Source organism: Lasioglossum baleicum, chromosome 8 (genome assembly GCF_051020765.1).
Source record: "Lasioglossum baleicum chromosome 8, iyLasBale1, whole genome shotgun sequence".
Taxonomy (NCBI): domain Eukaryota; kingdom Metazoa; phylum Arthropoda; class Insecta; order Hymenoptera; family Halictidae; genus Lasioglossum; species Lasioglossum baleicum.
Genome location: NC_134936.1, coordinates 5658464 through 5681685, shown reverse-complemented (window position 1 = coordinate 5681685; position 23222 = coordinate 5658464). Strand labels below are relative to the sequence as shown.

Genomic DNA, 23222 nt, shown 5'->3' with positions numbered 1-23222 from the left:
AATCAAGGTGACCTTGAAATGTCCACAATACATATACTCCCCTCTATACCGTGTAAGTTTTGTAAACAGGGTAGGGCAATAACGATGTCCACCTTGAATATCTCCGTTATTTGTAATAATATGGAAAAATGTTATGAACAAAATTTGCACAGTACAGAGGGGGGCATATTGTGATATAAACATTTTCTACGTGGGTGGAGGCATAGAGGACATTTCAAGGTCACCTTGATGCCGCAACAATATTCTGAATTTTGATAGGAACAATACACGGTAATTATTTACAAAAGCACCACCCTCTCCGATTTTGATGAAATTTATATATGTTATGCAGCAACACATTCTAAACAACTTTTTCCTTTTCCAATATAGGGGGGTCGCTTTTAGTTTTCGAGATATTTGGAAAAAACTATCGCACATACTGTATTGAATTTTTCGCATTCCTGGACACTCCGCTGCAACGTAGACCTGTTTAGGTGCGGCGTTTGTTTACATTTTGACGCTGTAGAGATAAGAGAGAAAACAGGGGGCGGAAAGTGCCAGCCTGACACCACACACACCCACCCAGTGCTTAACACGCACCCACTGTTTCTAAATTATACTCTAGATTCTTACGTATTTTAACGTGCTGATTACGAATATGATAGTGAAAATTGGTGCAAATGTTAATTTCTTAACGGAAACCTTCTTTTTAAAAACACTGGGTGCGTGTTAAGCACTGGGTGGGTGTGTGTGGTGTCAGGCTGGCCCTTTCCACCCCCCCCCCCACTGTTTTCTCTCTGACACCACACACACACACAGTGCTTAACACGCACCCAGTGTTTTTAAAAAGAAGGTTTCCGTTAAGAAATTAACATTTGCACCAATTTTCACTATCATATTCGTAATCAGCACGTTAAAATACGTAAGAATCCAGAGTATAATTTAGAAACAGTGGGTGCGTGTTAAGCACTGGGTGGGTGTGTGTGGTGTCAGGCTGGCCCTTTCCGCCCCCCTGTTTTCTCTCTTATCTCTACAGCGTCAAAATGTAAACAAACGCCGCACCTAAACAGGTCTACATTGCAGCGGAGTGTCGAGGAATGCGAAAAATTCAATACAGTATTCGCGATAGTTTTTTGCAAATATCTCGAAAACTAAAAGCGACCCCCCTATATTGGAAAAGGAAATGTTGTTCAAAATGTCCATATCTATATCATATATAAATTTTATCAAAATCGGAGGGGGTGGTGCTTTTGTAAATAATTACCCAGTAAAAATATTATGCATACGTGTCTTACAAACGAACTGTAGTGCAATAGTTAGATATATTCTGATAATATAACCAGTTTTTATTAATTTTTATAGCAATGCAACGAATGTAATTAGAAACAAGGATTAGTTATTAATTTATTATTTTTATGCCTGAAATAATCAAGCAGCTTGAAAGAAACAATTTATAATCACTTTCATACATATACACAATTACAATCATTGTGCAAAAGCTGACATGTAACGAATATGACGTGTTCCAGATTATTTATTGATTTCGAATGGATGGTCCGAACACACTACAATGCATTTAATGTATTTAAAGGAACATTTAAAATCTTGTGAAGGAATAAGTTAAGAATAATTTGTTGCTAATCGTGAAAGCATCTGTATTATCAGAAGTAAGTAAACTATTTATTTTTGTGGGTACATTCGCTAAAGAAACCGTAGAGGTCGTTGTATCCCAGGAATCATCTTTGAGGGAAATCTGATTTATTGATAATTTAATCATTTGAATTTAATTTACACTTTTTTTTCTCTCTCTCTATAACAAAGTATGTTCAAGTCATAGAAAGTTTTTGTAATTACTCTTTTACACTTATTTACTTCTGTTACCATCTTATTGTCTCTTTTCAATACGTTTTGGCACTTCTAGGTTGTAATGCTATACAGACAGAATCTCCTTAGTTGTTGTTTATTGAATATTATGTCTAAGGGTGGATTTATAGTGGAAACCAACATTCGTGACAACATTTCGACACATACTAATGAAAAAGTACTTATGTATTTTCTTTTTTTTCACCGCACAGCTTACCTCGCTGCTCCACTATAAATCCACCCTTATGCAATTCTAAAGTGTGTATTAATATGTAACAAATGAAAGAGTCTCGATTATTATTAAAATCATCATAACATCGAAAACATTTTGTCACTGTAATAAGTTGAACAATTTATTTAGTAAAGTAGGAAATATGAAACGGGACATTTTGATACCTCTAGGCTACGTTTAGTGCCAAATAGCCTATTGGTTTCGTTTTCATAACAGTATGATTATCTTAGAGCTATATAATATATAATAATAATATATACTATTTTCTTAACAATTAATAGAAGTAATAATTGTATACGTGAGAGTAATTCCATGCATTTATTTAAGCATTCGCGCGTCTTTTGTTTTATAATGCGACGCTTCCGTATTGTGCCTTTTTTCTTCGCCCCACCTTTATCCCCCACCACTTTTCCCCGTTCCGTTTTCGCTCACGCGTGAAAACCTCGCGTCTTCAAAGTGTTAAATAAATGTCTCTATTCAGTTGCAATCTGCACTTGGTGAGTTTTGTAACTCAGTCATATCCAACAGTATACAGGGTGTCGCGAAAACTATCGACAACCCTGGGAAGGGTAATTCTATGTAAGTAAGCAAAACGCTGGAGCGTTTTGTTTCCAAGTTATTAACAGAAAATACGAACGAATCAGAGCGCGGCTAACGCACACTCGGCGACAGACCAAGCGGAGCGTCAGAGTCGCGCTGTTGATGAGTAGACAATCCGCTGTCTACTCATAAATAGCTGAATGCCAATGCTGTACACAAGCGAACACTTATCTTCGTTTCTGTCAATATGTACCGACAAAGCTCCCGTTCTGGCAATTGAAAAACGAATTTCACAGGTCGGAGTTGGTTTTTTGATTCACTTCTAAGAATCCGCGTAAGTCGAGAACTTACTGTACAACTACCATGGCCACCGACAATACGTCGCAAAGAGTTTCTCTTTGCTCCTCCTCTTGTTCACGACTCAATGATAGCGCGACGCTGACGCTACTCTTCGCATGACTTCTCGTTGAGCGGGCGTCTGTCACGCTCTGCTGGGTTCGTGTTTTTCGTTAATAACTCGAAAACAAAACGCTCCAGCGCGAAATGGCAAAGGAAATTGTTGCTTCGAACCACCTCAGGAATCAGCCCTTTCAGAGTTATCGATACTTTTCAGGACACCCTGTGTACAATTCAGAACATGACAAAGAGTATCTCAAAAAATCTTGAGGAATCAACGTCCGTAAACCTACCCCATAACCGCTTCTATTTTAGCTTATCGAGTATTAATTGATAACAATCTGAACATTTGTACCGAGTATATAATTTGATCTTCCCGTTGTCGTCAACTATGGTGATAGTCTTTCATAAACCCATCCGTCATCCCCTTGAGAAACAAGCACGTTATCAATCCTTTCGTTGGGTTTAGGCCGTCTGAAACGTATCCTATCGTGCAAGCGATCGCTTTGACCTTGCCAAAACTCCACGGAGTGTGGTATAACAATGTATCCGCCCCTGGAAAACAAGTTATTTAGGCATATAATGTGTTTAAAAACGCGGGACCTGAAATTATCAAGGGAAACAATTATATGGAACCAGAGTCGCCAGATTAAGACTTGTGTCCCCACTCTACCTTCCCATCCTACAACGATATCCCCCACGCTTACGCCGCTAAGCGGTCACCTGATGCGTTTTGTCCAGTTTTGTCTCTGTCGTGCATGCGTCACAATGTCACATGACTAATCCGGTACTGGCAGATAGAGAGTGTTGAGACGCAACGTAATGTGACACCCACAAAACTGTCTCTGGACTCTAGAATTTGACATCAAGTCCCAAAGACTTCGATCGCCCGATTAGAGGAAATAAATTAGTCTAATTGTAAGAGTCGACAGGGCCGGTCTTCTCTATAAAGGGGCCTGGGTGCAAGAAACCATTTGGGGCCCCAAATTTTTTGTAAAGTAAAAAAAAATGTACAAACACGAACATACAGGGTGAGTCCGAAGAAACAGAACACCTAAGTATCTCCGTTACTTTCCGTTGTACAAAAAAACTTCTCAGGACAAAGTTACACTGTTCGAAGGGCCACATGTAAAGGTGTAAGCGAAAAAATTTTCAAGGTAATTTATTTACAAGATTTCAAGGTCATTGATATTTTTTTTAAATGGAATGAGGTATTTTTTAATACATCAATCGATGCAGCTGGACATTCGTTATAAAAAAGTACTGACCCATGTATGTCGAAAAGTTAGTAGTTCAGGAGATATTTCAATTTAAATAACTCTAAAACACCATTACTGTCGTACTAAAACATTAGCGTTTACTTGCTAGTGTAAATTGAAGAGTTGAAATTGAAATTGAAAAATTGACGTTGAAAATGAAATTGAAGATTTAAAATTAACGAATTGAAATTGAAAAATTGAAATTGGAGAGTTGAAGGGTTGCTATTGAAAATGAAAAATTGAAATTGAAATTGAAGTTGAAGGGTTGATATTGAAATTGAAGTTAAGTTGAAATGGAAGAGTTGAAATTTACGTTGAAAATGAAATTGAAGATTTGAAATTAACGAATTGAAATTGGAAAATTGAAGTTGAAATTGAAAAATTGACGTTGTAATTGAAAAATTGAATTTGAAGAGTTGAAATTGAAAAATTCACATTGACATTGAAATTGATGTTAACGTTTGCTTACTTGTGCAACGTCTTAGTACAACAGTAATGGTGTTTTAGAGTTATTCAAATTGAAATATCTCGTGAACTACTAACTTTTCGACATACGTAGATTAGTACTTTCTTATAACGAATGTCCAGTTGCATCGATTGATGTATTACAAAATACCTCATTCTATTTAAAAAAATATCGATGACCTTGAAATCTCATGAAAAAATGACCTCGAAAATTTTTCCTCTTACACCGTTACATGTGGCCCTTCAAACAGTGTAACTTTGCCCTCAGAAGTTTTTTTGTACAACGAAAAGTAACGTAGATATTTAAGTGTTCTGTTTTTTTGGACTGACCCTGTATATTACTAATGCATGTTTATTTAATGTGTGATTTTGTTCTTGCCAATACATTAATTAGTTCAGAAAAATTACATTATTTTAGTACTTGACCGTGTTGGGGCCCTCTCAATCGCGGGGCCCCGGTGCATAGCATCCGCCGCACCCCCCAGATGGCCGGCCCTGCGAGTCGAAGGATCTTGAGCCCAAAGCAACGCGACGGGACTACGGGACTCGTCTGATTTTTTCTGCGACTTCCCAGCGCCACAACATCAACAGTTTAACCCTTGTGTAGGTAACCAGGTACCCGGGTACCCATTTACTGCATTTCTTTCGACAATTTTATAATGTTCCCCTAAAAATACACCACAAAATTTCTCTGAATGTCCATTCTTTGCTCGCTAACATATTAGTTCGTAGTCCTGAGATGAGAATTTGTGCAAATATAGTAAATACAAAAGGTTTTTAATAATCTATACACGTTGGTTGGCTACATAAGGGTTAAGACAGCGTCTGGGCCACTTGTACAGCTCACCCCCAATTTTCTCCCACTATTCTTTACCACCTCTACCACAGTTTTCACATCCCTTAAAAAGCATCTTTCCGCTTCTAGTCTTCAGTCTTCGGCATGTTCTCAAATAAGCCACAACTTTGTACAGTCGGCCTACTTAAAATATAAGTTATTGTTACCACAATATTTTATACTGTTATTCCACCATTCATCAAAACACCTCACCCTCTATTAACCAGGAGTGACAGATGAGAGAAAAGTCGAGTTCACCGATCTTTTCCATCTACGCACGTGCAAAGACAGTAACTTTTTTTCCTCGATTCACGCTCCCTTCCCTCATCTGGCGACTCTGTCTGGAACTAATTAGACAAAGTTAATACCAGCAAGCCGGTCTTTTCACATGTCCTTCTGGAAATTGAGCCAACAGCTCCCTTTCTCTCACTACCAGTGTTTGTCTACTAGCAATTACAGCACTCTGCTTGCTGGCGATTGATCCTATTTGGTTCGAATACGGCCGACTTTGAAAGTAACGATCCGAATCCTCGGCGGATGTCTTCTCAACTCGGCCTTCAACGCGAACCTATGCAGTTTTAAAATGATTATAAAATAATACTAGGCACCTCAATAAGTTTCTGCCGTCTTTTGGCTAATAAAGGTCCTTTATTTGTATAGAAGAATAGAGAATGTATTATTGAAAGTACATATTTTCTATCGTTAACTATAACCTTTTTCCACTTCTCACATGATTCAATTTGTGTAAAGTGTAAAGCAATGAAGTACCCAGTAAGCAACATGCTCGCTTTTGGCCGGGCAGCTGCGTCAGCAGGGGCAACGCTTGCCGCCGGCAGAAATACCCGGTAATTTTTTCGATATTTTACTACGCCATCTCAAATCCCATACAAATACTACACTCCTCAAAAGAATTAAGGGATCACTTGTGCGAACCCGAAAGATTGATCCCACTTTACGTGATCAATGGTTAAACAATGGTTCGAAAGCCTGAAACCTCTAGTTTCAGATGCTCTGCTTCAAATTGTTGCTATGTTGGTTTTTTACAAAGTTATAGCGAGATGAAGACAACATTGACGGTTAACAAAAATTTTGTGCAACTTTGGAACATCACACGGGGAGCAACAAATTTTTTTAATAAATCGCGTTAATATCATTTGGAAGGGCTATATTTCCTGTGTAAATTGTGTGGTTGTTGAATATTGTGCGATTTTTTTTATTCGAGTTATTTAACATTGAAGTAAATATGGGCTTTTTAACTTTAATTGGCTCCAGAAAGCGAAAAAATTATCGTAGAATCTTGTGCAAAAAAGCAATAGAAAGAGCGTTGCTTTCTTTTCCAGGCACTAATTTTGTTTTTTCAATTTCAGTAACATTTCGCTATACCAGGTGTTTCTAAAAATATGCTTAAAAAATGCACAATTTCCATTTTTCCTTTAACTCGCTATATCTCGGCGAGAAATGATCGTAATACAATGATCCGAACGTCAGATTGAAGCAGAGATTCTGCCGATTCGATTGAGTACCCCATGAACTCGCGGCGACAATTTTTTACCTATGGCAGCTGTGTTTAAAGTTAGTGCCGCGCCGGCCCACAGCAGAAAATGTGGACCAAACTCGATTCAAAATGAAAGAAATCGATTTCTTGCAAAATCCTGTGGTCGCAGACAAATATTGAGACCAGATTTGAAATCTGCATGAAGAAATCTACGGGAAATGATATGGTATGGTATGGTATGGACATGATATTTGGTCCCCTCAGGGTTTCAAATTCATTTACCAATCCTCTTCCTCTTTCCACTCTCACCATCGCCTTTTCAGCGGGACCTACTGTTTATGGTGGGTTCCGAACCACCTTTTGCCAACAACACGTGAAAAACACCCCGGGTGGGTCACTTTCCGGTTTTTGACCAGACGGTCGGTCACCCATCCTAGTGCCGGTCACGTTCCACGTTGTTTAACTTCGGTGATCTAACGAGAACCGGTGCTTTCAACGGGACTACGGTTGTTGGCGGGAAATGATATGTAGCATGTTAAAAAAAAATTTTTCCACGCGTGGTACTGGAGAAACCACATTTTCTTGAAATTTTACATGTTTAACGAATTTTCTCAACGTTAAAAAAAGTTCGTACCATAATCTCCCTAATTTTCCCATATTTTGCAAAGTTTCAGCGTTGATTTTTTAAAAAATTCATCGCTCTACCTCATTTCTATCGAAAGTTCTTTGATTTTGAATCGAGTTTGGTCCAAATCTCCCACTGTGAGCCAACGCGGCGCGGCGCGGCGGTAGCGTATTCAGAGATGTCAGGCAGCCGCTGCGCTGTACGTGGTGCGCTAATTTCTGCGAAACACTAACTTCAAACACAGCTGCCATAGGGAAAAAATTGTCGCAGCGAGTTCACGGAGTAGTCAATCGAATCGGCAGAATCTCTGCTCCAATCTGACGTTCGTATCATGGTATTACGATCATTTCTCGGCGAGATATAGCGAGTTAAAGAAAAAATGGAAATTGTGCATTTTTAAAGCATATTTTCAGAAACACCTGGTATATCGAAATGTTAATGAAATTGGAAAAACAAAATTAGTGCCTTGAAGAGAAAGAAACGCTCTTTCTATTGCTTTTTTGCACAAGATTCTACGATAATTTTTTCGCTTTCTGGAGCCAGTTAAAGTTAAAAAGCCCATATTTACTTCAATGTTGAATAAGTCGCATAAAAAAAATCGCACAATATTCAACAACCACACAATTTACACAGGAAATATAGCCCTTCCAAATGATATTAACGCGATTTATTAAAAAAATTTGTTGCTCCCCGTGTGATGTTCCAAAGTTGCACAAAATTTTTGTTAACCGTCAATGTTGTCTTCATCTCGCTATAACTTTGTAAAAACCAACATAGCAACAATTTGAAGCAGAGCATCTGAAACTAGAGGTTTCAGGCTTTCGAACCATTGTTTAACCATTGATCACGTAAAGTGGGATCAATCTTTCGGGTTCGCACAAGTGATCCCTTAATTCTTTTGAGGAGTGTATTAGTTCCGATATCTATTAGTAAACGGGAGAAACTTATTCAAGTACCAGCTTATTGTGCAAAGATGTATATAGTTGGTCTGGGTTAGCAAAAGCGGAGTACCACTGTTTTTCTGCCTCCCTCATTAATATTCGCGATGTGGTCCCCTATCTGTGACTACTAAGCGGGGACTACTGTAATTCGTGTTTTCTTACCACCCGCTTTAATGGTTCCCAGTAAAAGGACAAAGCTGCGTTTGGATTCTCAGCCTGGGAACAAAGATCGATCAATTATTAGAACTACCAATCTATAGTTAATCTATGGAAGAGATACGACGAACATTCTCAAACTTTAAAGAACGTTATACGTATACACCTCCGCTCAATAGTATGTGGACACTTATTGTTAGACACTTATCGTTGAAAGTGTACTATTTGATTATTATTATTACACGATATTTATTGTTCACAGAGCTGGGTAAAATAAAATTAGAAGTAGTAAATAATTAGAGTATGCGTACCACTGAAAAAATGTTTTGAAACGCGTATTTCATGGGAAGCTTGTGTAACTTCAGTGACTTTTAAGAATTTCTTTTCTGGGACTATTGGGTATATGGAACTAGGCTTTTCCTAGATGTAAACAGATAGTCTTGAAGTACAAGTTTTCTTGTTTTAACGTTAAAAAAGAATTTTAATTGTTCAGAAAAATATAAATAAAAAATCAAATATATATTTTAGGTCCAATCCTTAGAGAAATGTGTAAATAAATGCAGTATATGTATAAGTTATACAGCAAATAATAATTTTTGTTATAAATGCATAAAATCCGCGGTCTACTGATAAATTATTGTTCAGATAAATTCCCCGATGATATATAAACCAGATCGCATGAAATTTTATTAAATCCCTTGAAGAGTCTTTTTCTTCCACGAGGAGAGTTGAACAAGTGTCCACATACTTTTGATCGGGGGTGTACAGTGTACATATATGTATAGTGACAGCAATGCTATGTCTTTAGCCCAGGCATGCACAGCTCTTTGCTCTCAGAGCAGCTCCCGTGCTCCCAAGTTGCTCCCCGTATGCTCTCAGAGCATATTCTCAATAAAATGAGGTTCCTTGAGCTGCGTTCTGATTGGTACGTGTTTTTTTGTTAATAATTCCTTAACAAAGCTGCGGACGCCATTTTGGCAAAGGAAAATATTGCTTCAAATGATGAAATATGTATATGTTTTTAGGTGTGACATTAAAATAATGTATTCAAAAACATTTAAACAACATATTTTTACTGTGATTTACTGTGAACAAATATATTTAATTCAGTTGCCCCTTTCCGAGGGCTCCTTTACACCGAATACGAGTCTACGCTCCCTAGTCTCGCGGATGACACTCGCACACTTTTCGACTCACGCGTGGTTTCCGCCGTTTATAGGAGTAGGAACAGGTATTGCTACAAACATACTATATGTATATGTACTTCTACGCCACCTATGCCGACCATGGCAATTGATTGATCGCTCGCTCTGTCTCGTCCGTTTTGTATACATCGGACTCGCTCTGTCGCTCTCAAAATAGTGAAATAGCGCTTTGGGACCACGAAAGCGTGTGAGAGTGGGGCGGCGTCTACGTTGTTGTAGTCTGACCACTCCGGCGCGCTCTCCACTTCCCCGGGTAGCCATCCCAGCAGGGTCGATTGCTCCTGCTCCCAAATCGTCCACGTGTGCATGCCTGCTTTAGCCTGTTAAAGCGAACTAATAAGCGTATAAAAAACCATGGAGTTCATGCTATGTATATCATTTTGTATAATTGCAGTCGCCAGATCAAGATCTGTGTCCCCACTCTACCATCCCTCCCACGACGCTATTCCCCCACGCTTCCGCCACGTCCCCGTCACGTGACTCGTTTCATCTGTATCGTGCATGTGTTCGGTACTAGCAGAGAGAGGGTAACTTTTCCCCCTCAATTCGTGCTCCCTTCCCTCACCTGGCGACACTGTGATAACTCCTTGATAATTATTTCCGATGGATTGAATCCTGATTTTGAGAATTCATAGTGTCTCTTCCACTTACTCTAAAATGTGCACTTACCAGTTCGCGACCCTTTCTGCTCTCATAGTTCGTATAAAATTTGAATCCGTCTGCGCTTAAACCTTTCAGTAAAACAGCTCGTACAGATGGCATGCCATTTCTGTAAGAATCACATCAATATTTTCGCAAACCGTATCGATAACTACAGTAGACAATTATTCGAGCATTACTTAGTAGCTGTGGCAAGGAACATGGCGTTCGGTTCGAAAATCTGCGGCGTTTTACAGGCTTCTTGGAACCATGCTTTGAACTGCCCGATAGGCTCTTTGCTCACTAGTTGATCCTCAGTAAATGTTTCACTTTTATCCTTATATTTAATTCGTATTCCTGTTAGATGTAAATAAACGTTATCGAGAAACTGTTGATTAGAAATAGGTGCAATATGTTCAACTAAATGTGACGTGACTAGGGTAAATGTACTTATTACTGCGGGTGTATATTTTAAAATACGTAATTACAGTACATATTAAAACACGAAAAATACATATTTTGCCCTGAATAAATTTGTACAATTCAATGAGAATGTATTCCCGTTGGCGAGGCAAACAAAATCGTCAATCATTCTCATATTATTTAGATGTCTACCTCGATACAATCAAACTATAAAAAGAAACTTCTCTTGCCTTTCTAATAAAAAAATTAAACCCTCAGGATTACGTACATTAAATTGAAGGGGAGCCCATTACTGCGGAAAAAAAATCACTGGGAATGTCTCTAATACTGCAGTGTGAATTGCAACTGCGATGAGAAACGAGGTTCACTTCAGCCTAACATTTTAGGTTAGGTACCTGTTCGATACACATAAGTATATAGGTAGGATACGTAAAAATAAGTAGGTGGGATACATAAAAACTGAATACCACATCGATTAAGATAAATGCACTGCTTAGAGCAGGTGTGGGCAGTGTAGGGCAGTGTAGGGCTCCTCAAACGTTTGCTTCTCCCACCAACCTCGCGTACATGCATCGCGCACATTCGTTGCTCCACCCGTACGTACCGTTTCTACATGGGAACGGTGGATGATGGTGGGGAACAGTGGACGCTACGGTGGGGACAGTTTTGTCTGAATTGAGGGAGTAGTCCCGTTTCCAGGATTGCAAGGATGCGGGATGCGCCTTCTCATTTCTCGGTAATGCAAACATGGGGTTTTTCAGTAATCAAAATTGCTAGATAAAAGATCAATCTAGGTCGCGATCGCCCTCAAAAGTTCTATTTTTACGTTTACGAGGCGAAATTTGCATTATATATTCGGCAGCGTGTAGCTGACGTACGTAGCTTTATGAAAATAGTAGAGGTGTGCGAGACGGTACGGGAATTCCCGAAAATGTTCGGGTATTCCCGAAAATATTTGGGAATCCCGAATATATTCGGGATCTCTGAGAATATTATAAAATGGTGGAAGGAAAATTCAGAAAGATATCCTATATTATCAGTTGCTGCAAAACGTTACATCGCTATACCAAGTACACAAACAACTAGCGAAAAGCTGTTTTCAACAACTGGAAATATTGTTACCATCAAAAGAACCAAGCTATTGGCAACAAATGTAGAGAAATTAATTTTTTCACACGAGAATTTAAAATAAAATTATGTATTGTAAAAGAAACACCTTTGCGCAGTTGTGTGTCCACGTGTGTGTGTGCGCGCGCGCGTGTGTGTGTGCGTGCGTGTGTGCTGTTGCGCGAGGACGAAGTGTCGTTCCTCGAGCATGTTATGGCACGCGGTCGTCGCTTATGTTTCGTCGCCAACGACGACTCGCGCTCTAAGGCCAAACACATATAAAAACCGCGGACAATCAGGCCTTCATGGTAACTGTATTCCGCTTGAAACGGCAGTTAGCGTTTATACTTTGAAATGAACAGTCGAATAAAGCTTCCAGTCTACAGTATATACTATATCTTAGTTTTTAGTTATACAATGTATACATTGTATACTGTATTTTCATTTATTGTTTGCTGTAATTTGCATTACAATATGTAACTATAATATTTTCCATTATGTCAACGGTAAGTTGATGTCTTTTCTCGCTGAAGATTAATTTGTTCACTGGAATTGTCCTTTCAAGATCGCAGGACGTAATTGGTGCATATCAGAGTTGGGCAAAATGTAATTTCAATTACAGTTACAATTACTTGCCAATTACTGTAATTTGGAATTGCAGAAATACAATTACAATTACATGTAATTGTAATTGGAATTGCAATTACTTGACGAATCACTGTAATTGTAATTGTGGTCCGCAATTACAATTACTGGTTGAGCGAAAGTAATTGCAATTCCAATTCCAATTACATGTAATTGTAACTGTAATTGTTAGTAGCAGTTACAAGACTTACAAGTAATTGCAGCTACCAGCCACAATTACTTGTAACTGCTACTAACAATTACAGTTACAATTACATGTCATTGGAATTGGAATTGCAGAAATACAATTACAATTACATGTAATTGTAATTGGAATTGCAATTACTTTCGCTGAACCAGTAATTGTAATTGTGGTCCGCAATTACAATTACTGGTTGAGCGAAAGTAATTGCAATTACAATTACAATTACATGTAATTGTAATTGAAGATGTAATTAATTACTCATGTAATTAATTCCTGCCCAACTCTGGTGCATATGTGTATTTTTTCCAATATCTTGCATTAATTTCGTTTGGTCCTTCAGTAGTGGATGCATGTAGAATTTGGATAAGTTTTAACAACGTAAATTTCTGTCCAAATCCCATAACTTTACCTACTTTCTATAAAGATAAGCATTTGCATAAACATCCGCTGTCTAGTTATAAATTAATTATCAAGTAAAATGAAACTTGATGTTTTATTTAGATAAATCAAACACTATGGTCATATTCAAGAAAACAAGACACGTTTTCGAATCCCAGCATTTTAAGAGATCCCGAACACATCCACGGGATTCCTGAATATTTTCGGGAATACCCGAATATTGTCGGGAATACCAGAACATTTTCGGGAATTCCCGTACCGTCTCGCACACTTCTAGAAAATAGCTACATACGCAGCTTTGTGCTTTCGAATACTGCAAATTACGCCTCGTAAACGTAAAAATAGGATTCTTGAGGGCGATCGTGGACTACGATGATGTTTTATCTAGCGCTTTTGATTACTGAAAAACCCCATCGCCTGCATTATCGAGGAATGAGAAGGCGCATCCCGCACCCTTGCAATCCTGGAAATGACTCTACCCCCTTGATTGTCGCCTATATCTACAAGATTGTCATAAAAAATCATTTTTGGGTCGAGGGTGTTGGATGCGCCTTCTCATTTCTCGATAATGCAAAGATGGTGTGTTTAAGAAAGAAAGTTTCAAAAAGGAAGAATGGATATTTATGAAATAAGAAGGAAGATGAATTGAGAAAGACAGAAAGAAAGAGAGAAAGAAAGAAATGTTACGTTTCTTAAGTCGTTAAGTAATATCAGGTCATTAAGTACGAAACTTGACAAATGTGTTTGGAGTTATATTTGTCAAGTTTCATACTTAATGACCAGATGCATTGATCTTTTGTAAAACTTTATACATACATATACAGGGTGTTCGCGCGATAATTTGGACCAGCGTTTTTTTCGTAAACGGTAAACATCAGAAAAAAACCGAAGAGGAGGAAGTTATAGTATATTTTACTAGCAATATGATAGCGTATCTACATTTTTTTATTTGTAATATTTTTCTTCAAATAGAGGTGACCTTCATTTTTTTTAATGGAATGAGCTATTTTTTAATACATCAATCGATGCAGCTGGACATTCGTTATAAAAAAGTACTAACGTATGTATGTCGAAAAGTTAGTAGTTCAGGAGATATTTAAATTTAAATAACTCTAAAATACCATTACTGTCGTGTGTGCTAAGATGTTACACAAGTAAGTAAACACTAACGTCTTGGTACGACAGTAATGGTATTTTAGAGTTATTTAAATTTAAATATCTCCTGAACTACTAACTTTTCGACATACATAGGTTAGTACTTTTTTATAACGAATGTCCAGTTGCATCGATTGATGTATTAAAAAATAGCTCATTCCATTTAAAAAAATGAAGGTCACCTCTATTTGAAGAAAAATATTACAAATAAAAAAATGTAGATACGCTATCGTATTGCTAGTAAAATATACTATAACTTCCTCCTCTTCGGTTTTTTCTAATGTATACCGTTTACAAAAAAAACACTGGTCCAAATTATCGCGAACGATCATGAAAGAAATTGTCTGCACTTTTACACTATTTAAATAAATATTACGATTTCGAAATCGAGAGGAAGAACTAATTCTTTTTCTTTTTTAAATACTTAAATAAGGTACGGAAAAGTAAATTGAATATTTTTTATTTTTATCATTAAAGGAAGATAATTTACGTTACATTCAGAAAACACGTGACGTAATTTCAAATTTACGTTATATGCAGATATTTTCATGCAAGCTAATCAACGTATTTAAGAGGGATTAATTCAATCGAGATGAAAAATTAGGATGACAGTGAGGAAATTCACTCTAGATTAAAAATATCATGATCACGGCGTGAAAGAGGTTCAAATCACGACCGTGATCGTGATTCTGCGATCACTGTGATAAATCGCGGTTAGTAATTTTACACGCCAACGCCAACACTTCATGCGACTGCTCGTTCGACGCTAATATTCGCGCGCACCTTCGTGAGCTATGACGACTCATCGCACGCGTAGGTGTTCGATAACAAGTGTTCTACCTGCAGTCGGAACAACGTTTATTCGGAAAGAGAAGAATTTGAACGGATCACTTAAGCGCAACAAATTTGACAGTTATCGATGTGCAACGATTATTCGATCTTAATAATTATTATTTCTCTGTGATAAAGTTACCTCCGATATCAATATTGAAGTTCGTGTTCTGAGCGGCCGGCTTTGCAGACGACATGACAACCGTACTCGGCACTGCTTTCGCAAAGAAACAGCTGATTCTGTAGTCTGGCAGTTGAGGAAGTGTGAATGTTACTGGTGAAAACTCGAGGAAACACGCGACACGATCAGAACAGAAGTTTGTCGGTGTGCATAGTGTGAACTAGCTTTGTGAAACTGGAGGTTATCAGTAATTTCGTTCCTCCTCGGCGGAAGATGGCGCGCAGTATCATAAAATGTCGGGGATTATACAAACTATGTACCACAAATATTATGAAGCGGTATCGCTCATGCTTGACATTTTTTGTTTTCTACAAGGCTTTATCGCTTACATAACTGGTATTGATCGGGACCTTGTAGGTTTATTTGTATCCATTCATGAAACTTGATTTACAGAGGAAACAGAGAAACGCGTCTACTCCACCGGAATTATTGCAATTGAGACATGATATACAATGGAAATTATCTTAGAATCTTTGTTGCGTAATTTGTCGTAACGTGTCGTATCTCCTACCACTTATTACAGCAATAATAAGAGTGTAATGTTTACGAGACTTGTGTAGTACATAAAGTAACCAAGTTGCATTAAGATAACGAGAGAAAAGACTATTTTTATTTTATTGTGTGACGTTTTACACTGCGTAAAGATTTAACACTAACCGTACCGTACAAAGTGTGTCGGATATACATTGTTTTATAAAAATTACAAGACTGAACTTATTTAGATTTTTCACCATTTTTATAATAATACGTGATTAAATAAAGAAATTTATTAATTAATTTCTGATGGAAGCATTTTTATACTAGCAATAATTGAAAAATAAAAAAATGTGAAACCGGTCATTTGACCGGTCGTGGTACGGTTAGTGTTAACACGTTGATTGTCGTGGAAATTATTTTATTACCGTGAGCATGAATAAATAAAGGCATACGAATGTTACTTTAGGGGAAAGCATTTCTCCACAGCACACTGTACTATTGTATTTTTGTAATAAAAAGCATTATTTTTGTATAAAGTATTCCTTTTAAAAAAGGCGAATGAAAAGAATAGAATTGTATTTATTTTTTTTTAACGAAAAAGGTTAGAAGAAACCATTATTAATTTCAGAGTGGATTTTAGTTCGAGCAAGTTAGGGAAATAATTAATTTACCGCTGCAACCGCCATTAAACTTATACTTATATTCGCCGAACTCGATTCGTCAGTGTTGTAATTACAAAGTGCAAGCAGTATTTGCACAGTTGCTCTTTATGAAATATATAGAAAACAAATTAATATTTTATAGAATTTCGTTTTGACCGTAGAATGGTTTTACACCTTCTTGACATTGAATTAACCGATTTTCATATTACATCTGGTGTAATTTTATACTACTCTGTTATTCTTGTACCTTTTAAAGTTTCCTTCAAAGAAATTTTATATTTTTTACTAAAGAAATTCTGGGATTGATGTCCAGAAACTCGAAGATTTTGGTCAACGTCTGCTGAAAATCTGCTGCCTGCGTCTGCTAGCAAATTCTGCTGGTTTCCTGCCACGTCAGATTTGGTTATTTGGGTTTAAGAAAATATTAAGTTAAATATAAAGTTATTCCCATTTAAAGTTATGATCACTAATTCTGAACATAATTAAATTGCATTATATTTTTGAGCCTCTCGAATTTGTTTTCATGCTTTTTTTTCTGGTAAATACGTAAATCCTACACTCTATATGTATACAGAGCTTAGTTAATGCATATTCCTTACAACCACAGATTTTATCCGTGTACTTTAGCGTACAATTAGTAAGATATTTGTATATGTTTAATCAAAAATGCTAAATTTCAAATGCTTTGTTGGAACAAAATTTGACTACACATTTACACGATTATAATAGACAGCCTGTAAACATCGTGCCGTGGATTCAATTGATTTTTGTATATGTATGTATACAAAACCTATTCAAGTAATTTTATTTCACACATGTTAAATTACGATTTAATGTCTCCGATGTTAATAGTTGCCACGCATATTTGACCGGAAGACAGCGAGCATATTTTCAATAACTTTTAAAAGTAATATACGCGTGTGTGTGGCATTTTCAATTTTTGTACCGATTGTTTTCCGTTTTGATAAGAATATTTGGTAAATATCTAGAGAAGGGGACTCCTCGCAGATTTCAATGACCTTGTACTATGTTGTCAAGGTCATCATTTTGAACAACTTCTCCCTGTATTTATTACCGCCGGTCGGCCTTGGGTTTTCAGATATTCGCAGAAAACTGGTGGATCACTGTAGCGTATACCGCCGTGTGTTTCCAATGACCCAATTTGCTTTTTAGGGCAGAGTCCCTCCCGAAGAAAACTTAATCCAACTCTAACCAAAATTCATTTATAAGGGCTGTAAAAACATGACCCTCCATGGAGTAAAAATAAAAATGGAATTCTCACCGATTTCAATGACCTTAACCCTGCGCACTCGAGTGGTGGAAACCCACCTCCACTGACCTTGACATATTTTAGCAAGGGCATCCTCCTGGGTGACCATCAGAAGGATTTAGCCGCCGCTCTGATTAAGAAAAATATATCTATGCTCCTAGGTCCTAGATGTATAGGGAAAGTTTTTCAGAACGTTGACCTTGACAACATATATCAACGTCTAGGTCTAGGTCATAGGCGGTGGGTCCCCTATACGACATATCTACCATAGAAATTGATATAATGTGCAAAAATAGCATACTAACTACATCAAATTGCGATTAGCCATCCGCGAACCAGGTGGGGTTTGATTAACCCTAGCGGATTTAAAACTGCTGTGTTGAAATATTTTGAAATATTAATAGGATGTTTGTGTTTTTAACCTGTGTTTTTAACTTAGAACTCTCGAGGCACCACTAAAAATTGCAGTACCATTAAATATTGTTTTTACATTAGTATATATGTCAGTATCTAATCAATTACTAAACATTTAGGTATTGTATGAGGCATCATACCAATTCCATGGCCAAAAATTTAAAAAAATCATGAGGAATGGAAATATTCTAGCTAGGAAATGTTTAATTTTCTAGTTAAAATATCTCCGAGTACAAAATGTTAAACATAAATCATTGATTTTAAAAAAATGTATATAAATCTTTGTTTCATTTGGATCTGATTCCATTATAAAATCGACGAAACACGATTTCAAAGTGCGTTTTTATCTAAATGATGTATTTGAAGATGGTTAATGGTCGGTCTAGAATTAACCTTACATGGTTCAGGGTGAGACTTTTATTCACCTGGTTCACGGATCGTTAAGCTAATTGTACACTGCGTGTGGTCCATTTGCACGTTTTTTTCCCACAGACATTCAATACAGGTCATGGACTCTCTGAACTAAATGTATTTGAAACAGCCAGTTATTAAATTTTATTCACAGTAGAAAAATAATGAAATGTTTAGAAAATTGAAACGAAATAATTTTTAATTCAAATAACAAGTATAAAATTTTATGCAATCTTTCTCAACCAGGTATTCAGTTCTTCAATGTCATTGAACTCTCCCTCTCTCTCTCTCTCTCCCTCTCTCTCTCTCTAATAAAATTTTTATAACAGAACAACCCTCCGCCACAAGTTGGTCTTGCTATTCAATAAAAGCACACACTTATTGTCGCAGTGTCATGTAATATGTATATTATACAGGTACCTAAAAACGAACAATGTTTCAAATTATTGCTATTACAGAATATAATGCGTCGTCACCTATGTTCACTTACTCTGCAGCATCACGAACATCTTTTTGGCAGGTATTCGAATCAATCGCGTAGGCAAGTCCTTTCGCAGGTAACTTCAACTGATTGGAGTATCTACAGCGCAGACGCTCGTGTCCAGGAATATCGCCCAGTTTAAAGGTATGCTAAATGTACAAATAATAACAGGATTATAATCTTGATACGTATCTTTTCAAACTGTACTTGTCAAATCTACTTACCGTGTTCATTATAAAATCTTTATTATCTTCTGTAGATACATAAGTGTTAACAAATTTGGAATGCAATAAATGTGCTATTATCAACATTTTACCGGCAGCGCTTAGACCAGTTAAAAGTATATGATGGAAACTTATAAAACCTAAGGTCTATTGGAATGTAGACCTTTTATATTTCTATATGTACAGATGGATCCTTCTGCCCCACAAGGTATACAACGCTGGACAAAGTAAATGCTTTTAAAAAATATCCTTATTTCTCTTTTAGACATGCATAGAGTTATGAAATTTTGTTCTTCGTACCCCTTGCATGTATCGTTATATCCCTTCGTACTTATTCTTTACATTATATTCATAAAATCCTCTCAAATAAATAATTAATGTTTAATAGACTTAACTCCTTGCCCTACAATATCGTGTCAGACTCGTGACGAAGATTCTGAACAGAGGCTAATAAATATGTATGTTATTCATTTCCTTTAACGCTAAACCTACTGACCATCAAAAGTGACTGGTGTGTATAATATTATAAAAATACAGGGTCTGTCCGGAAAGTAACCACATTTTTTTTTTTAAATCTATTAAACATATGAGTACAAACCTTTAAAATTCTTCAAAGTAGGACCCTTGGACGTCGACACATTTTTTCCAGCACAATTTCCATGCTTCGTATGCTCCCTGGAAGGCGTTATCTGGAGTCTCTCGTAGTACCCTCGTCGAGCATTTCCAACCAAAACTTTTCCATAGATTACGGGGAAAACAGTAAACGGTACTTCTTAGTTGGATCACAACACTTCCTCAACCCCCGTACAGTCCTGACTTGTCTCCCGCTGACTTCTTCTTGTTTCTAAAAATTAAAAATGTGCTAAAAGGATGTCCTTTTGAAAGCATGGAACGTGTCAAAGAGGCTGTGACTAGGGTACTACGAGAGGTTCCAAGAAACGCCTTCCAGGGAGCATACAAAGCATGGAAATCACGCTGGAAAAAATGTGTCGACGCCCAAGGGGATCTTACTTTGAAGAAATTTAAATGTTTGTACCCATATGTTTAATAGATTTTTTTAACTTCCCGATTTTATAGGGAAGTTATTGTAATGACCCCGAAAATCGAAAATCGATTTTTTAGCAGATCTTCACGTTTCATGGTCATTGCAGTCATTTTAGACTATTTTCAGCAAAATGTTCGTATGTGTGTGTGTGTGTGTGTGTGTGTGTGCGTATGGCCGTTTCTATGTAATCAAATTTTTCGTTAACGTTTTCAGAAAAAGTAACAACGCGATCAGGATGATGAATGATGCAATCGATGTGCCCCGCTGTAACTTAGAGCTGATTAGATTTTGGTCCATTTTGGTCAAGTAGTTTTTTAGTTTTTTCGAAAGAAGTTCATTCAACAATGCAATTTATACGAGAGAAGGGAAAGTTTCCACCGAAGAAACAAACGTAATTACACAAAAAATTTTTTTTTCGATTTTCTTAAAATTTAAAAAAAAAAATTTTTTTAAAATTTTTTTTTTGTACCTTACGATGATGTTTCCGCTTACAATAATCGAAAATTATCCCAATGCAAGAGTGAGTTAATCATCTCTACTCCCGAGAATACTTATTCAAAGAATATCGATGAAAGTACAAAAAAAAATTTATATTACAATCTTTAAAAAAACAATCAGTTCAAAACGGAGATTAAATTGAAAATTAATATAAACTATATGATAATTATTAATAACATTGATGTTGAAAACGGATTGGTTAATGGAGCACACACACATGCGGAATATTAAAATTTATTAATTTTCAAGAAAATACTAAAATTACGTCTATATTGTGGTTATATTTTCAATTGGCCAGAGTAGGAGTGAAAGTAAGAACTCGTTATCGTGATTATATGAAAAATGCAAATATTCATCAAAATTTTACACCAATAATAAAAATATCGAATCAAGTAAATATGTCGAGTGAGGAAAAATATCAAATCACACGTAGTCAATTTCCAGTGGTTCCTGCTGAAGCGATTACGATTCATAAAAGTCAGGGACAAACATACGAGAAAAGTATGTTTGAATTTTAAAACATCAGAAAAACGAACTTTACACATGTTGTATGTAGCACTGAGCAGAGTTTCAAAATTGAGCAGTTTATATATTTTGGGACAATTTAAATTGACAGTATCGAAGAAAACCAAGATCAATACTGCAAACCCGGATAATGAGGAGTTGTAGCGTTTGCGAAAAACTAATTAAGACAATTTATTTTGCAACATTAGTATGCTATAACAAGGAACCAAGCGAGCAACGAGCATACGACGTTGGTTTAATGCGACGCCATATAGCAAACATTTTGATAAGTAGAAAACTATTGAATTTCCCTGAAAACGTATAATCTTCTTAAAACGTATACTTAATAATGATAATAATATACTGCAACTAACGAATCGGGAAGTTCTTTGTGTGGCTCGTGGAGAGTCACACACCAAATAAAAAAAAAACATTAATAGCTATAGGTATTACTAGCCATGCGTATCACTAACCCTTTCGCAAGAGCAGTCCTATCCACGAGCGAGCAAAGCGAGCGAGCAAAAACAACCCTACTCGCGAGCGAGCGAAGCGAGCGAGCAACAATAACCCTCTAGTTTTTAAATGTGGTTGCATTACTTTCCGGACAGACCCTGTATGTAATATACGACTGGACATACTTGGGCTGCTGTCCACAGACACGCGTCCAGAACGGTTAAAATGCTTAGGCTGCTGTCCACGGACAACTGTCCGCAAAGGGTTAAATTTCTTTATATTTAATGCGATTTTTACTATAATACATACTGCAGTAAAAAAATATATTCAATAAATTCCCAATAAAACAGCTTTACAATTTCAATAATTGTCAAATAAAATCTAAAATGGGTCATTTCACCCCTCGTGGTAAATAGGTTTAGTGTTAAACCGAGATGAAATCCTATTTTGATTTTGTTAATGTATAGTTATTGGAGAACATGTGAGCATACAATAGATATAAATTTTCTCATTTTTTAATAGATTACGAACTACAATCACTGAAACCATAAAAGAAATCATAGAGCAAGGGGTTAACAAATGGTATGAAAAGACCACATGAAAATCACAAAGATAATTAAATGGGACTATATATACAATATGTGTTGGTTCGAATAAAGTTTTTAAATTTTACATAGTACATATATATATATATAGAACGTACAATTTATATAGATTCTATAATCTTACGTATAATTTTATAAACTACGAAAGAGATACTGCAATGTTACTTATAAGATATACAGTTCTCGAAAGAACATCAAATTGTCGTAATATTTTAAGTAATTTTTTGTAAATGATCATCATTTATTCTACTAATAGAACGTATGAAAGATAAGATAAATAAGATACGTATAACCTATAAAATTGTGTAAATACATTACCTAGCGTTGCGAGAACTCCTATTATGCAAAATAATACGCCATTAACTTCGGAATCATCATTGGGATCCGTTAATGGTTTCACGTATTTTTCCATAGTTTCAATATTATATTTATTATAGATCACCGTTAGCAGGTTGCTGAGAGGTTAGCGGATGACATGGATTCAAGGTACGAAACAGTACACAAGCGACACCTGTATGCAGCAGTAGTGATGCTAGAAATGCGCAACATTTCACGCGCATGCGCGGCGATTAGCCTCAGTATAATAAGATTCTCGATGAAATGGGGTACCTTGAGCAACCCGC

General features: G+C 36.6%; 2 protein-coding genes across 10 annotated transcripts in view; both read right to left on the bottom strand.

Moving 5' to 3' along the window:
* LOC143211341 (pyridoxine/pyridoxamine 5'-phosphate oxidase) overlaps window positions 1-18820 on the bottom strand; it is a 40914-nt gene extending 22094 nt beyond the window's left edge. The window contains exons 1-8 of one of the 8 annotated variants that reach the window (XM_076428878.1): window positions 15517-18820; window positions 10831-10987; window positions 10661-10760; window positions 10036-10311; window positions 8793-8846; window positions 5938-6137; window positions 3366-3565; window positions 1721-3233 (exon numbers count right to left, since the gene is read on the bottom strand). In XM_076428878.1, the coding sequence (XP_076284993.1) occupies window positions 3400-3565; window positions 5938-6137; window positions 8793-8846; window positions 10036-10311; window positions 10661-10760; window positions 10831-10987; window positions 15517-15571 (1008 nt within the window). In that variant the 5' untranslated portion in view covers window positions 15572-18820 and the 3' untranslated portion in view covers window positions 1721-3233; window positions 3366-3399. Of the gene's footprint in view, window positions 1-1720; window positions 3566-5937; window positions 6138-8645; window positions 8847-10035; window positions 10312-10660; window positions 10761-10830; window positions 10988-15516 lie in introns of those variants that run through there. The other 7 variants (XM_076428879.1, XM_076428876.1, XM_076428880.1 and 4 more) reach the window with 7 other exon arrangements.
* A 141-nt stretch (window positions 18821-18961) lies between these two features.
* On the bottom strand, window positions 18962-23115 carry LOC143211346 (signal recognition particle receptor subunit beta-like). 2 transcript variants are annotated; one of them, XM_076428889.1, is made up of 5 exons: window positions 22918-23115; window positions 20093-20338; window positions 19495-19523; window positions 19280-19419; window positions 18962-19209 (listed from the first exon to the last, which is right to left on the bottom strand). In XM_076428889.1, the coding sequence occupies exons 3-5, from the start codon at window positions 19501-19503 to the stop codon at window positions 19182-19184; spliced, it is 177 nt and encodes a 58-aa protein (XP_076285004.1). In that variant the 5' UTR covers window positions 19504-19523; window positions 20093-20338; window positions 22918-23115; the 3' UTR covers window positions 18962-19181. The 2 variants fall into 2 exon arrangements, with proteins under 2 accessions (XP_076285004.1, XP_076285003.1); XM_076428888.1 differs by having other exon boundaries at window positions 19495-20338; window positions 22918-23107.
* Between the last annotated feature and the right edge of the window lie 107 nt (window positions 23116-23222).